The sequence below is a fragment of the Anguilla rostrata genome, chromosome 1, assembly GCF_018555375.3.
Source record: "Anguilla rostrata isolate EN2019 chromosome 1, ASM1855537v3, whole genome shotgun sequence".
Classification (NCBI taxonomy): Eukaryota; Metazoa; Chordata; class Actinopteri; order Anguilliformes; family Anguillidae; genus Anguilla; species Anguilla rostrata.
The window spans coordinates 18487683-18506610 of NC_057933.1; the positions used below are offsets into that span (position 1 = coordinate 18487683).

The 18928-nt window shown below is 40.2% G+C and overlaps 2 protein-coding genes across 2 annotated transcripts; one reads left to right on the forward strand and one right to left on the reverse strand.

The window, feature by feature from the left end:
* Positions 1-7420: 7420 nt before the first annotated feature.
* Positions 7421-10548, reverse strand: rhov (ras homolog family member V). Its single transcript, XM_064327283.1, has 4 exons — positions 10410-10548; positions 9571-9814; positions 9187-9245; positions 7421-8641 (listed from the first exon to the last, which is right to left on the reverse strand). Exons 2-4 carry the CDS (start codon positions 9767-9769, stop codon positions 8198-8200), a joined length of 702 nt encoding a protein of 233 aa, XP_064183353.1. The 5' UTR covers positions 9770-9814; positions 10410-10548; the 3' UTR covers positions 7421-8197.
* Positions 10549-10750: 202 nt separating this feature from the next.
* On the forward strand, positions 10751-17311 carry LOC135250687 (vacuolar protein sorting-associated protein 18 homolog). The gene is made up of 5 exons (XM_064327272.1): positions 10751-10884; positions 11199-11340; positions 11803-11894; positions 13169-15039; positions 15334-17311. Exons 1-5 carry the CDS (start codon positions 10782-10784, stop codon positions 16060-16062), a joined length of 2937 nt encoding a protein of 978 aa, XP_064183342.1. The 5' UTR covers positions 10751-10781; the 3' UTR covers positions 16063-17311.
* Positions 17312-18928: the final 1617 nt, after the last annotated feature.

An 18928-nucleotide genomic window follows, 5' to 3' on the forward strand; every position in this document is an offset into this window, starting at 1 on the left:
GCTTTAAAAATGTTAATGCTTTTCTTTGAGTGAGGGAGAACTTTGACAAGTGATCCAGGGACACTCCATTTAAAAGCAGCTCAGGTGATCAGCTTCTTTACAGATCTCACTGATGAGGCTTAGCAGGAAAGTGTCCGTCCAGTCAGACTGGCTCTTGTGACTCACTGAACTGAAGGCTCTGCTCTTGTCAAGCCGGTTGGATGAGAAATAATCTAGGACATGAGCTAAGATATTTTAAGCACTGTGTACATTTCTCAGACTTTAATTATATATAGTACCCAATCCCAAAAGCTCTCATGCCACCAAATACTGTTCACTAATAACTGATTGAGATTACAACAATTTTCTAAAAAGGGCAAAGCTGTGGCAAAGTTTAGAGAATGTTAGGCACCCTTACTTTGTTTTATGTGATCACTGTCCGCCATGTTGTTGGTTTGAATACAGCAAAGAATAAGGTATTTTGGTTGATTCTACTTGGTTCAGTTTGGAACAGCTTAATCTTTTAGTTTTGCCTTGGTGAAAATAAAAATGCTATTTTTTTCAATTTGAAAAGAATTCATTCAAAAATATAATATTTGTCATTGTAAAATAAAGTCCAGCTGGTTTTTAGGGAACATGTTGAACTGCTATTTAAGTCTGTGCCTACTGTTTCCAGCTAAATAACCTAATTTGATTTCCTTTTAATTCTGAAATTAAAACATTTTCATATGTAATACATGCTTGTGTTTGGCTATGCCACACAATCAGCTTTAGAAAAGCCATTGATGGTGGGTTTTTGTATATTCAAATAAATCCTGATGCTGGATGGTATATTTATTGGCTTGACCGATAAATCAAAATTAATTTTAAGTTAAAATGAAATTGTATGTGTGTGTCCTGAATGTTACTGATACATTTTTGCTGATAAGCCCTAGGTGTCTTCATTTGTTATACATGCAAGCAAATGAACGAAACCAGCCATTTTTTGTGTGGAGAGCTGCTTTAATTCAATTAAGCTTTTATGGTGTAGGAACTCATTTAAATGGCTCTTATCTTGTAAATAGCTCCCTCAATACAACAGTAGGTGACCAACTAAAATCTCTCTGTGTGTAGAATGACAGAATCCTGGGGTGCAGCTATTGTGTGACCACTGTGTTTTCCCTCCGTTCTGTCTTTGTATGAGGGCTTCCTATCTTTGCTTCCTCTCTCTCTCTCTCTCTCTCTCTCTCACTTCTGTGGCTCCTGCAGGAAACCTCCCTTCATATCTGGGTTCTCTTTGACAAATGTTCATTTCCCACTTCCCCATCGATCAATACAGGGATGGCAAATGTATATCTCTACACTCCTCTATGCTTCTCTTTCTGTAATGTTTTTTTTCCATTCAGTTGCAACATATGTAAATGTCCTGCCTGTAGTTTTGGTTAAGCTTTTTTATGAATGAATTTTTCTCTACGACTCATCTGATAATGAAGGAGCTAACGACATCACTGGGGCAGATCTCACCCACGTGGCATTAGTCTGTAGTTGAACATGTTATACGTGTGACAAGCATGCACTGATAACTCAGCCCGAATGGAAAATCCCCGAATGCCCTCCTCAAGAGGTGTGGATTCTCCTGCTGCTCTGCATTCTTACCTTACTCAAACTTCCATTGGCATGATGTCATGGTCTAGGCAATGCATAGCAGAGTTTCTGACCCCTTAGCGAATTACTGTTCTGTGAAAAGTATTTCAAGGCTGTGTCATCATTCCATCATATAGCACGTGTTCTTGAACTTTCAAGCTCACTAGGTACTTGAGTGAATACATTCAACTACAAAACACAAGTTCAATAAGGTACAATACTCATTTTGTACTATTTCAAGAACACAGTTCAGTTCATGCAGTGAACACTATTCTGAACTTACAAGCTACAATATTAGGACAAATAAAAATTACAAAAAGTGCTGGAATGGGGGTACATGTAACATGAGTGTCATGAAAGTGTGATGGCAGTTAGTCCAGGTATTTACAAATGTGCATATATATCAAAATAACACCATGTACAATTACCAGTGGATTTTGTTTGAGGTTCATGGTAGGGGTATGCTGTGTAGGCGTTTGTTTTTTATATGTCCCAGGTCACACCTTCGATAATTTCACGACCAACCACTGGGTCCAGACCCACAGTTTGGGAACTATTGATCCACAGGGTCAGGTCAAATTGTTATGGAATATGACAAAACAGTAGTAGTACTCACATATGACTGTGGTCCAATCACTCCACTCTTAACTTTCCTTTCATTTTCATACAAGCACACAGCCCATCATAGTTAGTTTCTTATATTGTATGTTCCTGTTTTACATGGCATTTTGACCTAACTGAGGTCCCAGATACCTTTGTGTAAGTATAATGCTGCGCTTTGCTTTATTGGCTGTTTTTGTGGTCACCAATGTTGCAATGTGTACTATTGTGTTTTATTATTATATTATTTTCCCTCTGTGTTGTAATTTGGATTTAAAACTGTCTTGGGAAACCAACTGCTTATATTCTGTCTCGTTAGAGGTTTTATGACTCATGCTTTTTAAGAGGCAATAATTAATACAACTTAAGAAGAAAATTATTGTTTTTACTGCAATGTTGCCACTGACAAATGCATTGTACACTATATATTTCTCAAGGCAATCTAAAATAAAGCCCAGATTTAATTGAGCTATAAATTTTCTATTCCAACATTTTGGGGTGTCTTGCTCACACCATATATATTTGAAGAAAAAAACCTGACAGATGATTAGAGGGTATGTTTCACTGTGAGTAAAAGTCTAGTCACTGAACCGATCATTCTAAACGCAACTAAAAGCTGTGTACATTGCAAGTTATGCTCATCAGTTTGTTGCTGGGGAAAACCTCACCACACTGTTGAGTTGTACCTCATGTAAACTGAGTAATTGTTGTTGACCTGAATATTTCCTCTAATATTAGCAATATTGTGAAACACAGACCCAGGAACAAACTCTAAACACAATTAAACATTGCACTTTATTCATTGGTCACTGTGCTCCCATTCCTTTCACTGGGGCGGAGTCTGACGAGGATGGTGGCGACTGGTAGTTCCTTGCCCCTACTTGCCGTTGCACTGTTGTACTGGAATCATCTCATGTCACAACAACCCCCCCTCCCCCCACCCCTCTACATACAGTGTGAGAACACAACACCCCCTGGATTCCCAGACCAGCTCATCCCCACACCATTGCTCCCAGCCAATCGTAATTTATCCCTTAATGCAAATTTGAGTACGGAGTTGTTAGCAAGCTGTCTTGCCCTGTAGTCTAGTTCCCTGACCACGATAGAAAAGAGGATAATAACAATAAAACTGAAATATAGATAAGTCATTAGTCTGCCCAACAACTCAAAACTGAAATGTTACGTTTACATTGTAGGCATTTAGCAGACGCTCTTATTTACATCCTATTTACAGCTGGAAATATACGGCAGTAGTACAGGTTCAGTAACTTTGATGAAGGGTAAAAAGCAGTGTCTCACCTGTGCTGGGAAACAAACCTGCGACCGTTAGGTTACAAGACTAGTTTCAAAAACATGCTTCTCTGCTGCCCAAAATGTTTTTGTGCTGAGTGAGCAAATGCTCTACCATGTGCATGATGATGAAGAGGCTAATTCACAGACTTGACAGTTTTTTTCTGGTTGATAATCTACAGTCCTTTGGCTGTACAAACAGATCGGAAGCATATTTTTAACTGATTAAGTGGTGCTTTTGGTAAAATTTGTAGCTGAAAAGATTATCTTTCCACTAATCCTGCATCCACGTTATCACCTTTTTCAGTTGTAGTGGCTTAAAGGACATATACGTCGCAATGGCTGATAATAACATTTTTGCTACAACACAACAGGACTTGCATTTCTCACCGCATGTGACAATTAAAGGGAAGCTACATTAATCTAATCACGTGAAATAGCGAATGCACATGGTGTGGATTTAGGTGTGAATCCATAGTCTCCCGTTGGATGAATGTTTCAGGTGATAATTGTTCAGTCTTTTCCCTTTGTAAGTCCTTAAAGTGAAATCTCAGCATTTAGCCACTTTACTACAATTGTCGGAGCTTGATTTTCCAAACAAAATTTAAATACTGTTTCTGGGCGTGGAGTTTTCCAGCTGCTAAAGAAGGTTTCATTCTTACTTCTCTCCTATCTTTCTTCTTTACTCAGAGCATAAACTGTATTTTTGAAGTGAATGAATATGTTGCTAAAATCGTTCTCTAATCACATAAACATTGCATCACTTCAGCGGTGTGGGCCTTCAAACAAATTATTAAGCAGAAAATAATGTGAAAAATAAAAGAGTAATCATTAATTGGCAGCTATTTTGCATATACAGTCTACTGTAACATGCAATAAAAAAAAATACATAGAACTGTAAGTGCCAGTTAAACTATTTGTGATTCTCTGCTAAGGAGGCAGTTGCATTCACAGATTTTTACCAACAAAGTGGCTTCCTTATCAAATATCTGCTTACAACAATAAAATCACTTGGTAGTGATGTGCAACCAGTCAGGATGATGCACAGAATACCCAAAGGGGTTCAACAGGTGTTTCATTTCTGTGTTTCTGGACGGTATGCGGTAATTAACATGCTATTTTTGTGGGTTTTCAAAATATAATTTAATTCACTACTGGACTGGCAATTTACCTAGGGCTGAAGCACCAGGCAATCAACATGCATGCTTGAGGTTCAACCACTCCAAAGCTCTGGAATTAGGAGGAAAACAAATGACCCATTTACTCAGTGGTGGCGAAAAATTAGTAGTATCAGCTGCACTTCTTAAATAATTAGCTTATAGGGACAGGCTTTAAACATTATATCCATAAAAACCGTTTATTTAATGCTAAATTAAAAACTGAATATGAGCATGACAGCCAAAAGCCTCTGGCAATAGCTGTAGCAGTTGGTGACCAGGGCTAGGCTCCACTGCAAACAATAAACCCTGAGGTAAGAATAGACCTGTCGGTTCTCATGTACCCTGCCAATAAATTACATCAGTGAAACTCCGAAACTCCGAAACTGGCAAAGTTCCAGAAACAGCACCCAGTAATTTCTCCAGAGGCCTGGGAAAAAAGAAGAGTCCTCCTCCTAAGAGAGAACGAAGACAAAAGATGACTAACCAAACCCCAAACCACAGAGCGAGAGAGACACTTCACTGCTCATAGGAAGTCCAACCTGTCCGGTGGGGCTTCTATTGCTCAACATATGCCTTGTTCTGCACTGCACCCGCACTCTGTCCTTTTGCCGGAAAAAAAGCATCTCAAAGGAGAAACTTCCTGTTCTGTGTAAGAGAGTGAGTGAGTGGGTGAGTGGGCGGGAGAGTGAGTGACTGAGAGAGTGAGTAGGCAGGTGACTGTGTATTGAATGAGTGGGTTGTAATAAATTGTCAGAGCCTGCTGTTCTCTAGTCATTTTTGCAAAGTGGCTTTCTTTCATTACTGACAGACCATGGCTGAAAATATTGCTGTGTATGAAGGGTGTAGGCGCATGTAGATTTACTTTTCACTTGTTTCAATACTCGTTCCTCCTGTCTCCCGAATGCTATGATTTGTCACCAGTAGATTGCAGTTTCAATACCCAGGTGTGGCATTGCCTCAGTACAGTTGAACAAGATACCCGGCAAGGCAAATACCTCCCCTTCCAAGGCAAAATATTACTACAGTACATATCCAGTAATGTAAATAGACAATATATAATATCTGACAGCTAGGAACCATGAAAAAGGATAACTAGGTGACTTAGTTGATGCGCCAGTCTTAACGACTACTTGTATTTTTATTTATTTTTATTTATTTATTTATTTTTTCCATAGATTGCGTTGTTGCCGTTCTCGTTGTTAGTGTTAATCAGTTTAACCACCAGGGCCCAAGTTGAACTATGCGGTTGTTCCCTGTACTTGGACCGGTACTTCTCTCTAGGGGTTTCGTCATACTTGTTCCTGGTTATGGTTATACACTTTGTTGTACGTCGCTCTGGATAAGAGCGTCTGCCAAATGCCTGTAATGTAATGTAATGTAACTGCATTTCAAGGACGTTCTGTGTGCATTTCTGTTCTGGGTGCTAAAATTGGGCACATGAAATGCCTACATCATTGATTAGAGTAAATCTTTATAGTGACACTTGCAGGTTATCTTCATAGCTGGGCCATTTCTGATTGGGGCAAGTCTTGTGAACAAAATGAGGGGTTGCATGAGGGGTTATCGACTGGATATATGTTATCTGCTTAATCTGCAAAACACTATGGGTTGTTAACAAACATCAAAATCACCTTAAAGTTCAAAGAGATATCTACTGTATTTTTGAGCCCAAAGAGTTGTATCAAACTGTAGTAAAGCAATGCATTTCACTATATTATCAATTCTCTGAACTAATATGTCACCCCCAAAATCATAAGTCAACTTATGCAAATATACACAGTGCATCACTACAAAGCAAAAGTATCCCCCCCACGTGTCAACACAGTTTGATCAGTGTCTGAGCCTGAGATAAAATGCTATTATCAGACTGGTTCACTGTGCCTGTATTTCCCAGCTGTCTCAGGGACTACATCTAAATTCAATTACGATAGCTCCTTTCAGCTGTGTGACTTCACCATTTTATTTAATCTTCATTTTATCACATTTATCTGATAATCTTATGGGACTTCTTGAAGTTATAATGTCATCAACCAGACATATCTCAATAGGATGTTCAAAGTGCACTGGAGCTATTTGAATGCTATTGCCACCCCTCTGACCATAAAGCTAATTTTGACATTGTGTCTCTCCTATAGCTTATGAGTACTTAAACATCAATTTCATGAAAAATGTGACAGCAATATGTAAAAACATAACAAGACTGCCAACAGTTTGTCATTTTATTTCATAATTTATTTGTTTGCATTTCATATAAACACACACCAAAAATGATGCTCCAAAAAAAAAAAAAAAAAAACATGAAAAAGTAAGAGAAAATCATTTGTGCTGGAAAATTGTGTGTGTAGAAAATGCTATAAAAAGGAATGCATTAGCAAAAAAGACAGTTGGGAATGTCATTCTTTATAAATTTCCATTAAAAAGCTACATTTATCCCTGTTAAACAAATATTATTGCTTACAAAAAATACTGAAGACGCTTCTACAAGAAGCATAAATAGCGTTTTCATTCAAACAGGTAGGCCTAAACGTCTGGCTGCCAAAAGTGTGCACAGATTTTCCTATTGTAGTGCAAATCCTGCCAGAATCAAGGTTGTGATAAGTGACTAAAAATAACGTATAGACAGGGCTTGCATAGTGTTTGAATGGTGCTTTCTTAGCTACCACTTAATGTGTTTTATTCTCAACAAATGCGCTAAAAAGGCACCTTCTGTAAGATCTTTACTAAAGATGTGTACCACTGCATGTTAAGCTAAGGTATTGAAAACAACACTGTTCTGGGGACATTTAATTTGGAACAGCAGAAACTGCACATTGCAGATAAGGACAAATGTGACTGACAGACAGTCTCTGATCGAATACAATGCCTGCAGGTCAATGTGTGGCCACTTCAGGGTAGTCATTCACACATACACAAAAAATGACATCTACCACAATCCTGTGTCTCTAGCTTGTACTTTTGCTTAATAAAAACTTGGTGCAACTACACAAGACAGAACCCTGTGAAATGGCTAATAGTTCTGGCACGAATTGCTTCTTCTTTTGGAGAATGGACAAACGGGCAGTGAATTTTCACATGCCATTCTAAAGTGGGATACGTTTAGTATTGGCAGACTCATGTTATTTTAACAAGGAGTTTAAATTTTTTATGCCCTTTACAAGTTACCCTTCAGAAAGTTAAGATTCAAAATCAGATTCACAGAGGAAACGCCTGTCAATTTTAAAATGAAGACCCTGATTTTGTTTTTGATGTAATATTCCCAGGAGCTCTCATTAAAATTTGCCAATCGCCAAACCCAAAATTCATAATCCACTTCAATCTTAAATAACATCACAATCAAACTGCAAGGAAGTACACTTGGCCCCCTTCATTCAGAAATTCCCTGATTAACTGAATCCATTCAGCAAGAAACCACAGAATGTCTCCAGCCATTAATTCTGTCCTTCACCAAGAACCCTCTTCAGGAGGGCAGCATATCCATCAGGGAGGCTCAAATGTTCAAGTAAGAATAAATTAATAAATATAGTTTTTAGTAATTGCCTGCCTGGTCAGACAAAGCAGAAAAACTTCTTCCAGCCACACTTGGAAAGAGTCCTTGCACGGTCTGAAAACTTCAGCTTCCTTGACTTTCGGGCCTTGTGCTTGATGCCAGCAAAGATAGCCATGTCAAATGCCTCTTTCAGGTTCTTTTGTGTTAGCGCAGAGCACTCCACGTAATCCTGTGCACGGATCTTCTCTGCCAGTCCACGGGCTCGCGAATTCAGGATTGGCTTGACCTTGAAATTGTCCAGGTTGATGAGTACGTTGACATCATGCCGGAGGTCAGACTGTGTCCCAACAAGGATTATGGGAGAGTTTGGATTGTGTGCCCGAATTTCTGGGATCCATTTCTTTGTGATGTTCTGGAAGGATGTGGGGTCGACAACACTGAAGCAGAGGAGGAAGACGTCTGTCTGTGCGTAACACAGGGAGCGGAATTCATCAAACACCTCCTGAAAAAGTACAAAATCCAGTTTATTCACTTCTGGTTGCACAAGTTTACAAAGTCTTTGAAACTACAATGAACAAGACTAAACCCAGAAATAGCCTATTGAATGACAGTTTTTGATTACAGGGCCCAAACTCAGAGTTAGTCATTGGAATATAATACTTCCGTGGGCTTGTAATACAACACTTCTTAAAGTACGACAATTGTTGCTTTTATACGATATCGCTAATATATTTACATAAGCCATCTTTGTCATACAATTTCAGGAATTTTGTCATACATTTTGAGCTGTTTGACACTTAATTTTTTGTTAAACCATTTGGAAGAGTTCCAAACAGAGACTAGGCTATAGCATGCATTAAATCTCTATTCAAAGTACTTTTATTCAAAGCATAGGTTACTTATGTGCACACAAAGAGATCTATCGCAGTAGAAAACTAGTTTAATCATACAAAAGGTCTATGCAAATTATACTTTCAATGATCATTTTAGGCATTCGGTTTGTACTATAGGATGATTTGTAAGTGAATATAAATAAAGTGCTCAAACCTGTCCTGCAGTGTCCATCAACTGGATGCGTACTGGTGTCCCATCCACTTGAACCAGCCCTGAAAAATGAAACAATTATTTTAGTATTTTTTTAAGCTTAGCACACACTCAGGAGGGATGATATTTCTGTGAATATCTCCACGTCTAAGCCAATGATCACTGCAAATGTTCACAGGTGGCACCCTGACATTTATTTATTTAAAACGAAGACTTAATTTTAATTTAGTCAATAAAAGTCATACTGTGAAATAACAAATTAAAATTATAATTAAAGCAATTAATTGGAATTGTCAACAGGAATTGAATTTCATGAGCTGTGTTCTTGTTTGTCATCTGCTCTCAATAATTGTTAAACCACAGAACTCCAGAACTCGGCTAACTTACCAGAGAATACGTCAAAGGCAGTCTGTTTATACTCCGCGGGATATCCATTGGTAGTATAGCTAACAATCATACTGGTCTTTCCCACAGCGCCATCTCCTACCAACATACAGTTGATAGCCGGCTCCTGAGTTTTCTCATGGGTAATGCACACGGACGGAATCCTGGTCTCTTCGTAATTGTACTCCATTTGAGGTGGCATTTCTCCAAATTAGATGACCAGATTTCAACTGCCGCAAAACGTCCACTGCGGATAGCAAAAGTAAAGATGGAATTAACACATAACGCAGGTTTACGTGGCGGACTGAAACTGACGATGGACTGATGCGATCTCATCACCACAAAGGCCAAGTGAAATCTGCCACACCCCTCCCTCTGTTCTCACATTAGTATCAACTTCCCAAGCCAACAGGTTGTATTTGCATGGCCACTCCCTCTGGACCAATAGGCACGTTCGTATTTTTACCGTGATGATGTAAACGCATTTGAAAGTTTATACGAATAGGCTATAGGTAGCTTTGCTACATTAATCAAATGTATCTATGGCTCTGTGATTGAGATAAAGTATAGAAAAATTAACCCAAAATAAAATAGAGTATTGATACTTTTATAAATTAATTCATCGAGTAATGTATGAAGTAATCCGGAAAGGTCACTTTGGACAAATACAGTACATTCTTACCAATTAGCTAATTCTAGGCTATCTACATAAATAACAGATTGAATAAATTTTTTATTTTTTGTAGCAGGTCCCCATGAAAAAGCTATGGCACCATCAACGGGACTCGCTCGTGGATAGATAAATAAATAGAAAAACAAAAACTATGACCAAACTCCGCCACCTGGTGGAATAGTGAAGTTAGCGCTCCATCTGTGTCATGTGACGATGAGTCACCTGACCAATCTCTTGCTTCGCTTTGTTCCGCTCCAGGTTCTTCAAATTCCGGAATAGCAGTACATTTTTAAACTAAAGCGCGGTGTTCATGGATAATAATTTATTTTCCACGAAATGGCTAGCATCATCTAATAACCATCAAGTAAATCGCCATTTGAAAGAAGTAAACTATGAATTAATCAAAGCCATAGGCACACACAGCGTGTAAATTGACTAGAAAGCGTGAGTGCCGACTCGTTATTTTAATAGGAAATACAAGGAGCGACGGGTAGGTTTGATTTGTTCCTCTGTCCAAAAACGTGGCAACATAGCTGTTATAATGGCGTCTATACTTGATGAATATGAGGATTCGCAGAGCTCCCGGCACCCTGCTCAACGACACACCCGCCTCTCTGGCTGTAATATTGGGATTACACATTCAGGTAAAAATGGGGCCCAAAACTGCAACAAGGAAACTGGGGAGTGACTGCCATACATTAACATATGGCTTGTACTTTATAGAAGTCGATACTAACGTGGAAATATTGGAAGACAGTGTATAGGGGGATTATCATGACTTTGCGATTTTAAGATATGCATTAGCGCATCATTATTCTTAATGTGCCGTTTGCACATTATTTAGAATAACCGATGATGAAATCCCAGCATCGCCTAATACTTCAGCTACTCAATTGGTATTAGAACAGAAATTTCTGCTCTTGAGGAGCATTTAGTCATTGTCTTTATCCTGCTTTAGGATTTGTAAACGTAAGACTGGAAGAAGAAAAGCCAATATTCAACAAGCAAAGGATCGATTTCTCGCCTCCTGAAAAAATAAACCACTTTGCCATCTGCAATAATCAACTATGCATGAGTTTGGGGAAGGACATCATATTAAGGTATGGGTGCTAATATTCAATAACCTCATTGGGCCCAAGGCGTAAGTGAACAGAATATGCGTTAATATTGTTATAGAGTGGCCAACAGTTATTTTTCCTGTGAAAATATTGCTGTTTATGGAACGTGAGACATAATGCAACATTTCTGTGATAAGATTATACATTCGTATTTATGACTGACTTGACATTGCTCTCTTGAGATATGTGCATTTCTTAAGTCAGAAGCTGTGCATGTTTGCTTGCATACATTTCTGAGATCCGAAATTTTCCTAGTGTAGGGCTTCATTGACATGCTTGCTACTAGCTGTATGTGAAATATTCTTCTTTGTGTGTTTTATAAAAACCACCATAAAGTTGTTTCTTCGAGTGTCTATATTTAATTTATGATTTGAGGATCCATAGTTGAAATCAAAATATGTCAAGTAAACAATTTTGAGTGTAATGCACTTTCCCCTTTTTTAGGATAGATCTAGGAAAGCCTGACCAACCAAATCAAATTGAACTAGGCCGGAAAGATGACAGTCGCGTGCACAAGCTGTTCCTTGATCCCACAGGTAATGTAACAGAGGTGTTGATGATGCTGAATTGCTCCTATTGATAGAGGATTATGTTATGGGTGGGTTCTGCCTGAGTGTGCATTTAGTCAGCATCTATTGTTGCTGTCACTAATAGCTCCTCTGATCAGTTTTTCACAGGAAGTTTACAGCAACGTGATCACTTTTGTCTCTGACTTGTGAATTTTTGCACTGAATTTCAGGAGCTAGAGACATACTGTCTGTACTGACCAATAAATGTGTTGTTAATTTCGTGTTAGATGCAATGTAAATTAACAGAGCAAGATGCACTGGGATACGGCCTATGCAAAAACAGATATCAAGTTAGATGGAAATGAGTATGAATTGAAACAATTGACTTAACATAACTTTCTAACCTATTCTATGCTTACTGTATGAACTGGACTTAATGCATTCATGGCTATGCATAACTGTTAAATGGACTGCATTTATATAGTGCTTTTATCCAAAGCACTTTACAATTGATGCCTCTCATTCACCCATTCACACAACGGTGAAAGGCTGCCATGCAAGGTACCAATCAGCTCGTTGGGAGCAGTTAGGGGTTAGGTGTCTTGCTCAGGGACACTTCGACACACCCAGGGCGGGGGATCGAACCGGCAACCCTCCGACTGCCAGACAAACGCTCTTACCTCCTGAGCTATGCCGCCCCTGTTACAGAATGAGTATTGTACCTTGTCGGACCTGTATTTTGTAGTTGTTCCAATGACCTTCGGTATGCACTTATTGTATGTCACTTGGGATAAAAGTGTCTGCCAAATATATGTAGTGTAATAAATATACTCTTCTGTAACAGTGATGCAGAAAGGCACATGCATATTTTAGAAGGATTCGTTTGTGAATAAAGTGATGCATGGAAAGTTATAGCCACAGTATTTCTGTGAGGAAACAGCAGATCATATCTGTTTTAAGCATTTGAATAGCAGTGAGCAATTTGTTTTCATGGCACAAGTAATATGACGAGTTATTGATTATTGTTGTTTCAGATAAGTTCAAGTGATCATTTCGATAATTGGTTATTTATTGTTGCAGTTCATTCCCTATTTTTGAATTGAGCCATAATTAATAACGATTTTGGTGTTTCAATTATACATATGCCCCACTAACTACATTGAAGTAATGGGTGCTTTTCACAATGTTGGCTTACTAGTAGCAGGGTCTGAATGACAGTTAATGAGAAACCCAGTCTATCTTCCATTTGTATGAAATTAGCTATATGATAGGATGCTGATATTTTGTCATTTTCCCTGCAGGGTCTCATTTGGTGATCTGCTTGAGCACAAATGAGTGTCTCTACCTGAACAGGAACACACAGAAAGTACGAGGCTTGTCTCGATGGAAGAGTCACCTGATTGAGAGCATAGGCTGGAACAAACTGCTGGGCACAGAGGCTAACACCGGCCCGATCCTGGTGGGCACCAGTCAGGGGCTCATTTTTGAGGCTGAGATTTCCACCTCAGAGGGTAGCCTTTTCAGCACCAACCCCGACCAGTACTTCAGGCAGGTGCATGCACTGGAAGAGGACGGCCAGCCAGCACCGGTCTGCTGCCTGGAAGTTGAGCGTGGAATGGAGTCCAAGTACTTCATCATTGCCACCACACGCAAACGCCTGTTTCAGTTTGTGGGGAAGGTACCTGAGGGCTCAGAACAGCAGGGGTTCAGCTCCATCTTCAGCCAGAACCAGGACCTCCTCCCCAGCTTCCAGGAGTTCCCTGTCAATATGGGATACAGTGAGATTGCCTTCTACACCTCCAAGTTGCGCTCCAGCCCCAAAGCCTTTGCATGGATGATGGGTAATGGTGTCTTGTATGGCCAAATGGACTACGTTCGCCCAGATTCACTCTTCAGCAATGTGCAGGTCTGGGAGTACACGTCGGACATTGACTTAAGCTTCAATAAGCCGATATCCATCGTTCTGACGCAGTTCCATTTTCTGCTCCTAATGCCAGACCGGGTCAAAGCAGTGTGTACCTTGAATGGTCAGGTGGTCTATGAAGACGTGTTCCCAGAAAAATATGGTCCCCTGAAGAAGATGGTCAAAGATCCCATTGGTGGCCTGGTGTGGATCTACACTGAGAAGGCTGTCTTCCGTTACCACATCCAGCGGGAGTCCCGGGATGTGTGGCAGATGTACATGAGCATGAACAAGTTTGATCTAGCTAAAGAGTACTGCCGAGATCGGCCAGAGTGCATGGACATCGTACTGGCTATGGAAGCTGAGCACTGCTTCCAGAACAAGAGGTACTTGGAGAGCGCCAAATGCTATGCCCTCACCCAGAACTACTTTGAGGAGATTGCACTCAAGTTCATCGAGGCAAAACAGGAGGAAGCCCTCAAAGAGTTTCTTATGAAGAAGCTGAGTAACCTCAAGCCCAGCGAGAAGACGCAGACTACCCTGCTGGTCACTTGGCTGGCAGAGCTCTATCTGAACCGTTTGGGCCTCCTGGAGTTTGACTACTCCAAGAATGCCCTTTTCCAGGAAACTCGCGAGGAGTTCCGCCACTTTCTCAGCAGCGCCAAGCATAAGGAGTGCCTCTTCAACAACCGCAACACCATCTACGACCTGCTGGCTAGCCACGGCAACGTGGAAGACATGGTCTACTTCTCTGTCATCATGCAAGACTACGAGAGGGTCATCTCCCACCACTGCCAGCATGATGACTTTGGTGCCGCCCTGGAGGTTCTCTCCAAGCACTGCGATGAGAAGTTGTTTTACAAATTCTCCCCAGTTCTCATGCAGCACATCCCAAAGAAAGTTGTGGATGCCTGGATCCAGATGGGGAACAGACTAGATGCCAAAAAACTTATTCCGGCTCTGGTGAACTACAGCCAGATTGGCAGCACCCAGCAGATAAATGAGACGATCCGGTATATGGAGTTTTGTGTGTATGAGCTGACTGTGAAGGAGGAGGCTATTCACAATTATCTACTGTCGCTCTATGCCAAGTACAAGCCAGATTCCCTGCTGTGGTACCTTGAGCAAGCAGGAACCCATTCTTCAGACATCCACTATGACCTGAAGTATGCTCTGCGGCTCTGTGCTGAGCATGGGCATCGCCAAGCCTGTGTCCTAGTCTACAAGATAATGGAGCTCTACGAGGAAGCAGTGGATCTGGCACTACAAGTAAGTTTGGTGCTGTCTCAATTTCATTTTAAGTAATGTTTTCAGGGAATGCTGTGCTTCTGTAATGTTATGTACAAGTACACTGTTCATTTACTATTTATTGATATGCATGTTGGTACCTTGAGAATTACTTCTGATTTACTGAAATTAATGTGAAAGATCTATCATACCATTACAGTACAATACTATATGTTGATGTACATGTTCAGTGATGTCACAAATGTCCTTGAAATGTCTACTTTTGATTGTATTGAAAGTGCTCACTAACATAACCGCTTGTGTGCTGATGTTCAGGTAGATGTCGATCTGGCCAAGTCATGCGCCGACCTCCCTGAAGACGATGAGGAGCTGCGCAAGAAACTGTGGCTCAAGATTGCCCGTCACGTGGTGCAGGAGGAGAAGGATGTGAAAAAAGCCATGAACTGCCTCTCTAGCTGCAACCTGCTGAAGATCGAAGACATCCTGCCCTTCTTCCCTGACTTTGTCACCATTGACCACTTTAAGGAGGCCATCTGCAGCTCCCTGGAGGAGTACAACAAGCACATCGAGGAGCTGAAGCAGGAGATGGAGGAGGCCACGGAGAGCGCCAAGCGCATCCGGGAGGACATCCAGGAGATGAGGAACAAATACGGGGTGGTGGAGTCCCAGGAGAAATGCGCCTCTTGTGACTTCCCTCTGCTCAATCGCCCCTTCTACCTCTTCCTGTGTGGACACATGTTCCACTACGACTGCTTGTTTCAGGAGGTCAGCCCTCACCTTTCCACCTACAAGCAGGCCAAGCTGGAGGAGCTACAGAAGAAGCTAGCAGCTGCCAGTCAGCCCACCAAAGCCCGGCACCGGCTGAAGGAAGACGAGGCTGGGAACCTTGGCAAGGGCCAGCTGAGCCGCGAACAGATCAAAGCGGACATTGACGATATTGTCGCCGGAGAGTGTGTGTACTGCGGAGAACTGATGATTAAGTCCATTGACAAGCCCTTCATCGACCCACAGAAATATGAAGAGGAAAAGTCCAGTTGGCTATAATTTTAATCTGTGTGATATACTGTGGTGTGCTTTAAAACGGCATTCAAAATACAGCTGAATCTGGTCCCTGAAAATCTGACATGCATAACATTTCCATACCAATTAATAGCTGTCCACATTAGACTGATTATATAAGCTAGAATTCAGGATTCTGTAGATTTTAATTAGGCTATATGACATGAGTGATGATGGTACTATTATGTCTAAGGAACAGTCCTTAAATCACATTTCAGACAATAACCAGAACTGTACTGATTTGTTGTTGTACTAATGTGTGATTTGTGCCTGGCTTCTTGTTCAGTCACTTGTGGTGAACTTGTTCTTAAACACAGGTTCGAAGATGCAGTCTGTTCTGTTGCTAATAAGCAGTAACATTAAACTTGTTTTAGCTCAATTAGAGCTACACATACATCTCAGATACTGACAGGCTTGTTATTCTGCAGTTGTTTTTGTCATTTATCAGAGGTTTTTATCCAGAACCACTTTGAAATGCCATTAAAAACATTAGGCAAAGATCAGAGACAATATAAAGCATTTTCTGAAAATGTATTTATACCTGGAATACCTAAGTTCAGCCTCCTGAATAAGGTGAAACCTTTTTTCTTTAGCTAAGCAGTCAGCTCATTGTACCGTGTCACCTAAGTCATTTGCTATGAAACGTCTAGTATACACGTGTTCACATATGTAAGTTACTGCTTTTTCCACAACTAAGTGGCACTAACAAACATTATCGTTACCTTGCTTCCAGTGGGACTCCACTTCAACTTTATTTGGCCATTGGGCATAAATGTATGTTCTTAAGAGGGCTGCCACTAGTTTTGAATAGTTAATCAAAACTAAACATTTTTAAATGGCTGTCTATTACATTTTTTAATAATGCTAAATGTGTTTTGTACCATTCTGATGCAATGTATACCTAAATTGATTTTATTGTATTTTAGGTCTGTTGTGGCCTAATTATTATTATTTTTTGATTATTTAAAAAAATTGTTTTGCTATTGTTATATCAAACCTTATTTTTAAAATATTTTTATATGCATTGCTTGTGGCACCTTTTAAATTATCAGTGTGAATCTTGTTTAATTATTGAAGTTGGCAAATTGATTTTAATTGTTCAATGTACGCTGGTTACACTGGTACACATTGCTTGCAATTGCAAACCTGAAACAAGTCAACAAAAGTCTTTCTTTAATGTATAACAAAATGCAAATGAAAAGCTTAATAAAATGTCATATTGCAGTTTGACAAATAGCTTTTTATTTGTGATATCTTGTAGTTTAATGACAAATATAATTAACTCTAAATATTATTTAGTGGAGCCTGGCTGACATGGCATTTCTGAGACTGATACTGATTTTAGAGTGGAAAAATTCACCAATTGCTGATATGGAGGTCAATATAGTGAACTTTAGAGCTGGAATGAAAATGAAAATCAGCAAGAGGATTTGCATAAAGTGTTCACCAATAAGCTGTGATGGAAAGCCAGATGATAATATAAAGATGTTCATGTGCCTGCCTGTTGCTTTTTCAGTACTGACTGTACCACAGCGACCGAGCAGTAGGGGCGTCATGGGTTGTATAAGCGGCTCCTTAGTCATTCTCACAGATTATGACCGTCCTGTTCTGTGGACAGCCGCAGGACGTTCTGTGACTGCACAGATTCACTAAGCTGCAGCAGGGCAAGTTAGACTTGGACTGCGAGGTGGGGCTCAGACCGCACCTTTTAACCCAACCTGTGCTGGGACCTTCGCTGAATGGAAAAGGTGTGCCTGCCGGTCTGGCCGTGGGCACGTCACTTAACCAGAGCTTCTCTTGTGAATCACAAAACCGACCTGACCATCATGCAGTTCAATGCCAGTCTGTCTTACCCTGGCCAAATAGGGCAACCCCAATGCATGATGGGCACTTTCAGCAGATAGAGTTTTGCTTCGTACTTCTTTGTTCACTGAAGACACATTTATTGCACTGTATTTTCCTCCTCTTTATAACAATTCAAACAGGAAGCTTCTGCACAGAACTGTGTCCTGACCAGTGCCAAGAAGGTAGCTTGTTTTCCCTCTTGGTAATTTGTCCCTTTGGAAACATACCGCACAAATAATTTAAAATAACATTAATCAAAAACTTTGGAATCCCATTTTTTTCTAAATTAAACACGAATAAATGCAAATATATGTAAATGAGTATATTAATTATGGAATACATAACATAAAATATTTAATCATATTTATTTTTGCAATAACGTTGCATTTCATTTTAATTTCATAACAGGTTTTATTTCAAGTGGCTTTTTTCAAAAGACTACTTTTATTCCATAATTTTTTATTTTTTCAAACAACACATTTCAGAGTAGCTTTTATTTCGGTTCATGGCAACACTTTTTTCATTTCATATTTAATTGGTCTCTTCAGATTCAGGTGTAAGCAGAGAAACACATTTTAATATCAGTTTCTCAATGAGCTCTTTGTTTATTGATTGCATAAATTCTCCTGGGTATAAGTAAGCTGTTAGAAAGTGTGGTGAGGATGTACATGGTACATTATCTGTATATAGTATAAGCAAGTGTCCATGCACATGCTTGCTTCCTGATACTTTCGCTGTCTGTTCCTGTACAGCAGGGGTAGGCAACCCCAGTCCTTGAGTGCCCGGCATGGTCCTGGTTTTTGCTGCATCCAAAGCTGTAACTGCATAGCTGGATGGATTCATCGTGGCTCAGATGGAACGAAAACCAGAAATGTCACCAGCACTCCAGGACCAGGGTCGCCTACCCTTGCTGTACAGGCTCCGCCTTTCACCTCAGTTCCTATAGAGGGCAGCGTTGCTCCAGGGCCAGACCCCAGGCTCCCTCGGTGCTCTGAGTGCATATGTG

What these genes read in the sequence shown, in the direction of transcription:
- LOC135250687 (XM_064327272.1), top strand. Translation starts at nt 10,782, where the DNA reads ATGGCGTCTATACTTGATGAATATGAGGATTCGCAGAGCTCCCGGCAC. An exon ending in TATTGGGATTACACATTCAG is followed by an intron (nt 10,885 to 11,198) that starts GTAAAAATGGGG and finishes ATCCTGCTTTAG; the next exon opens with GATTTGTAAACGTAAGACTG. An exon ending in CAGTGGATCTGGCACTACAA is followed by an intron (nt 15,040 to 15,333) that starts GTAAGTTTGGTG and finishes GCTGATGTTCAG; the next exon opens with GTAGATGTCGATCTGGCCAA.
- rhov (XM_064327283.1), bottom strand. Translation starts at nt 9,769, where the DNA reads ATGCCACCTCAAATGGAGTACAATTACGAAGAGACCAGGATTCCGTCC. An exon ending in TGCCTTTGACGTATTCTCTG is followed by an intron (nt 9,246 to 9,570) that starts GTAAGTTAGCCG and finishes TTCATTTTTCAG; the next exon opens with GGCTGGTTCAAGTGGATGGG. An exon ending in TGATGGACACTGCAGGACAG is followed by an intron (nt 8,642 to 9,186) that starts GTTTGAGCACTT and finishes GTACTTTTTCAG; the next exon opens with GAGGTGTTTGATGAATTCCG.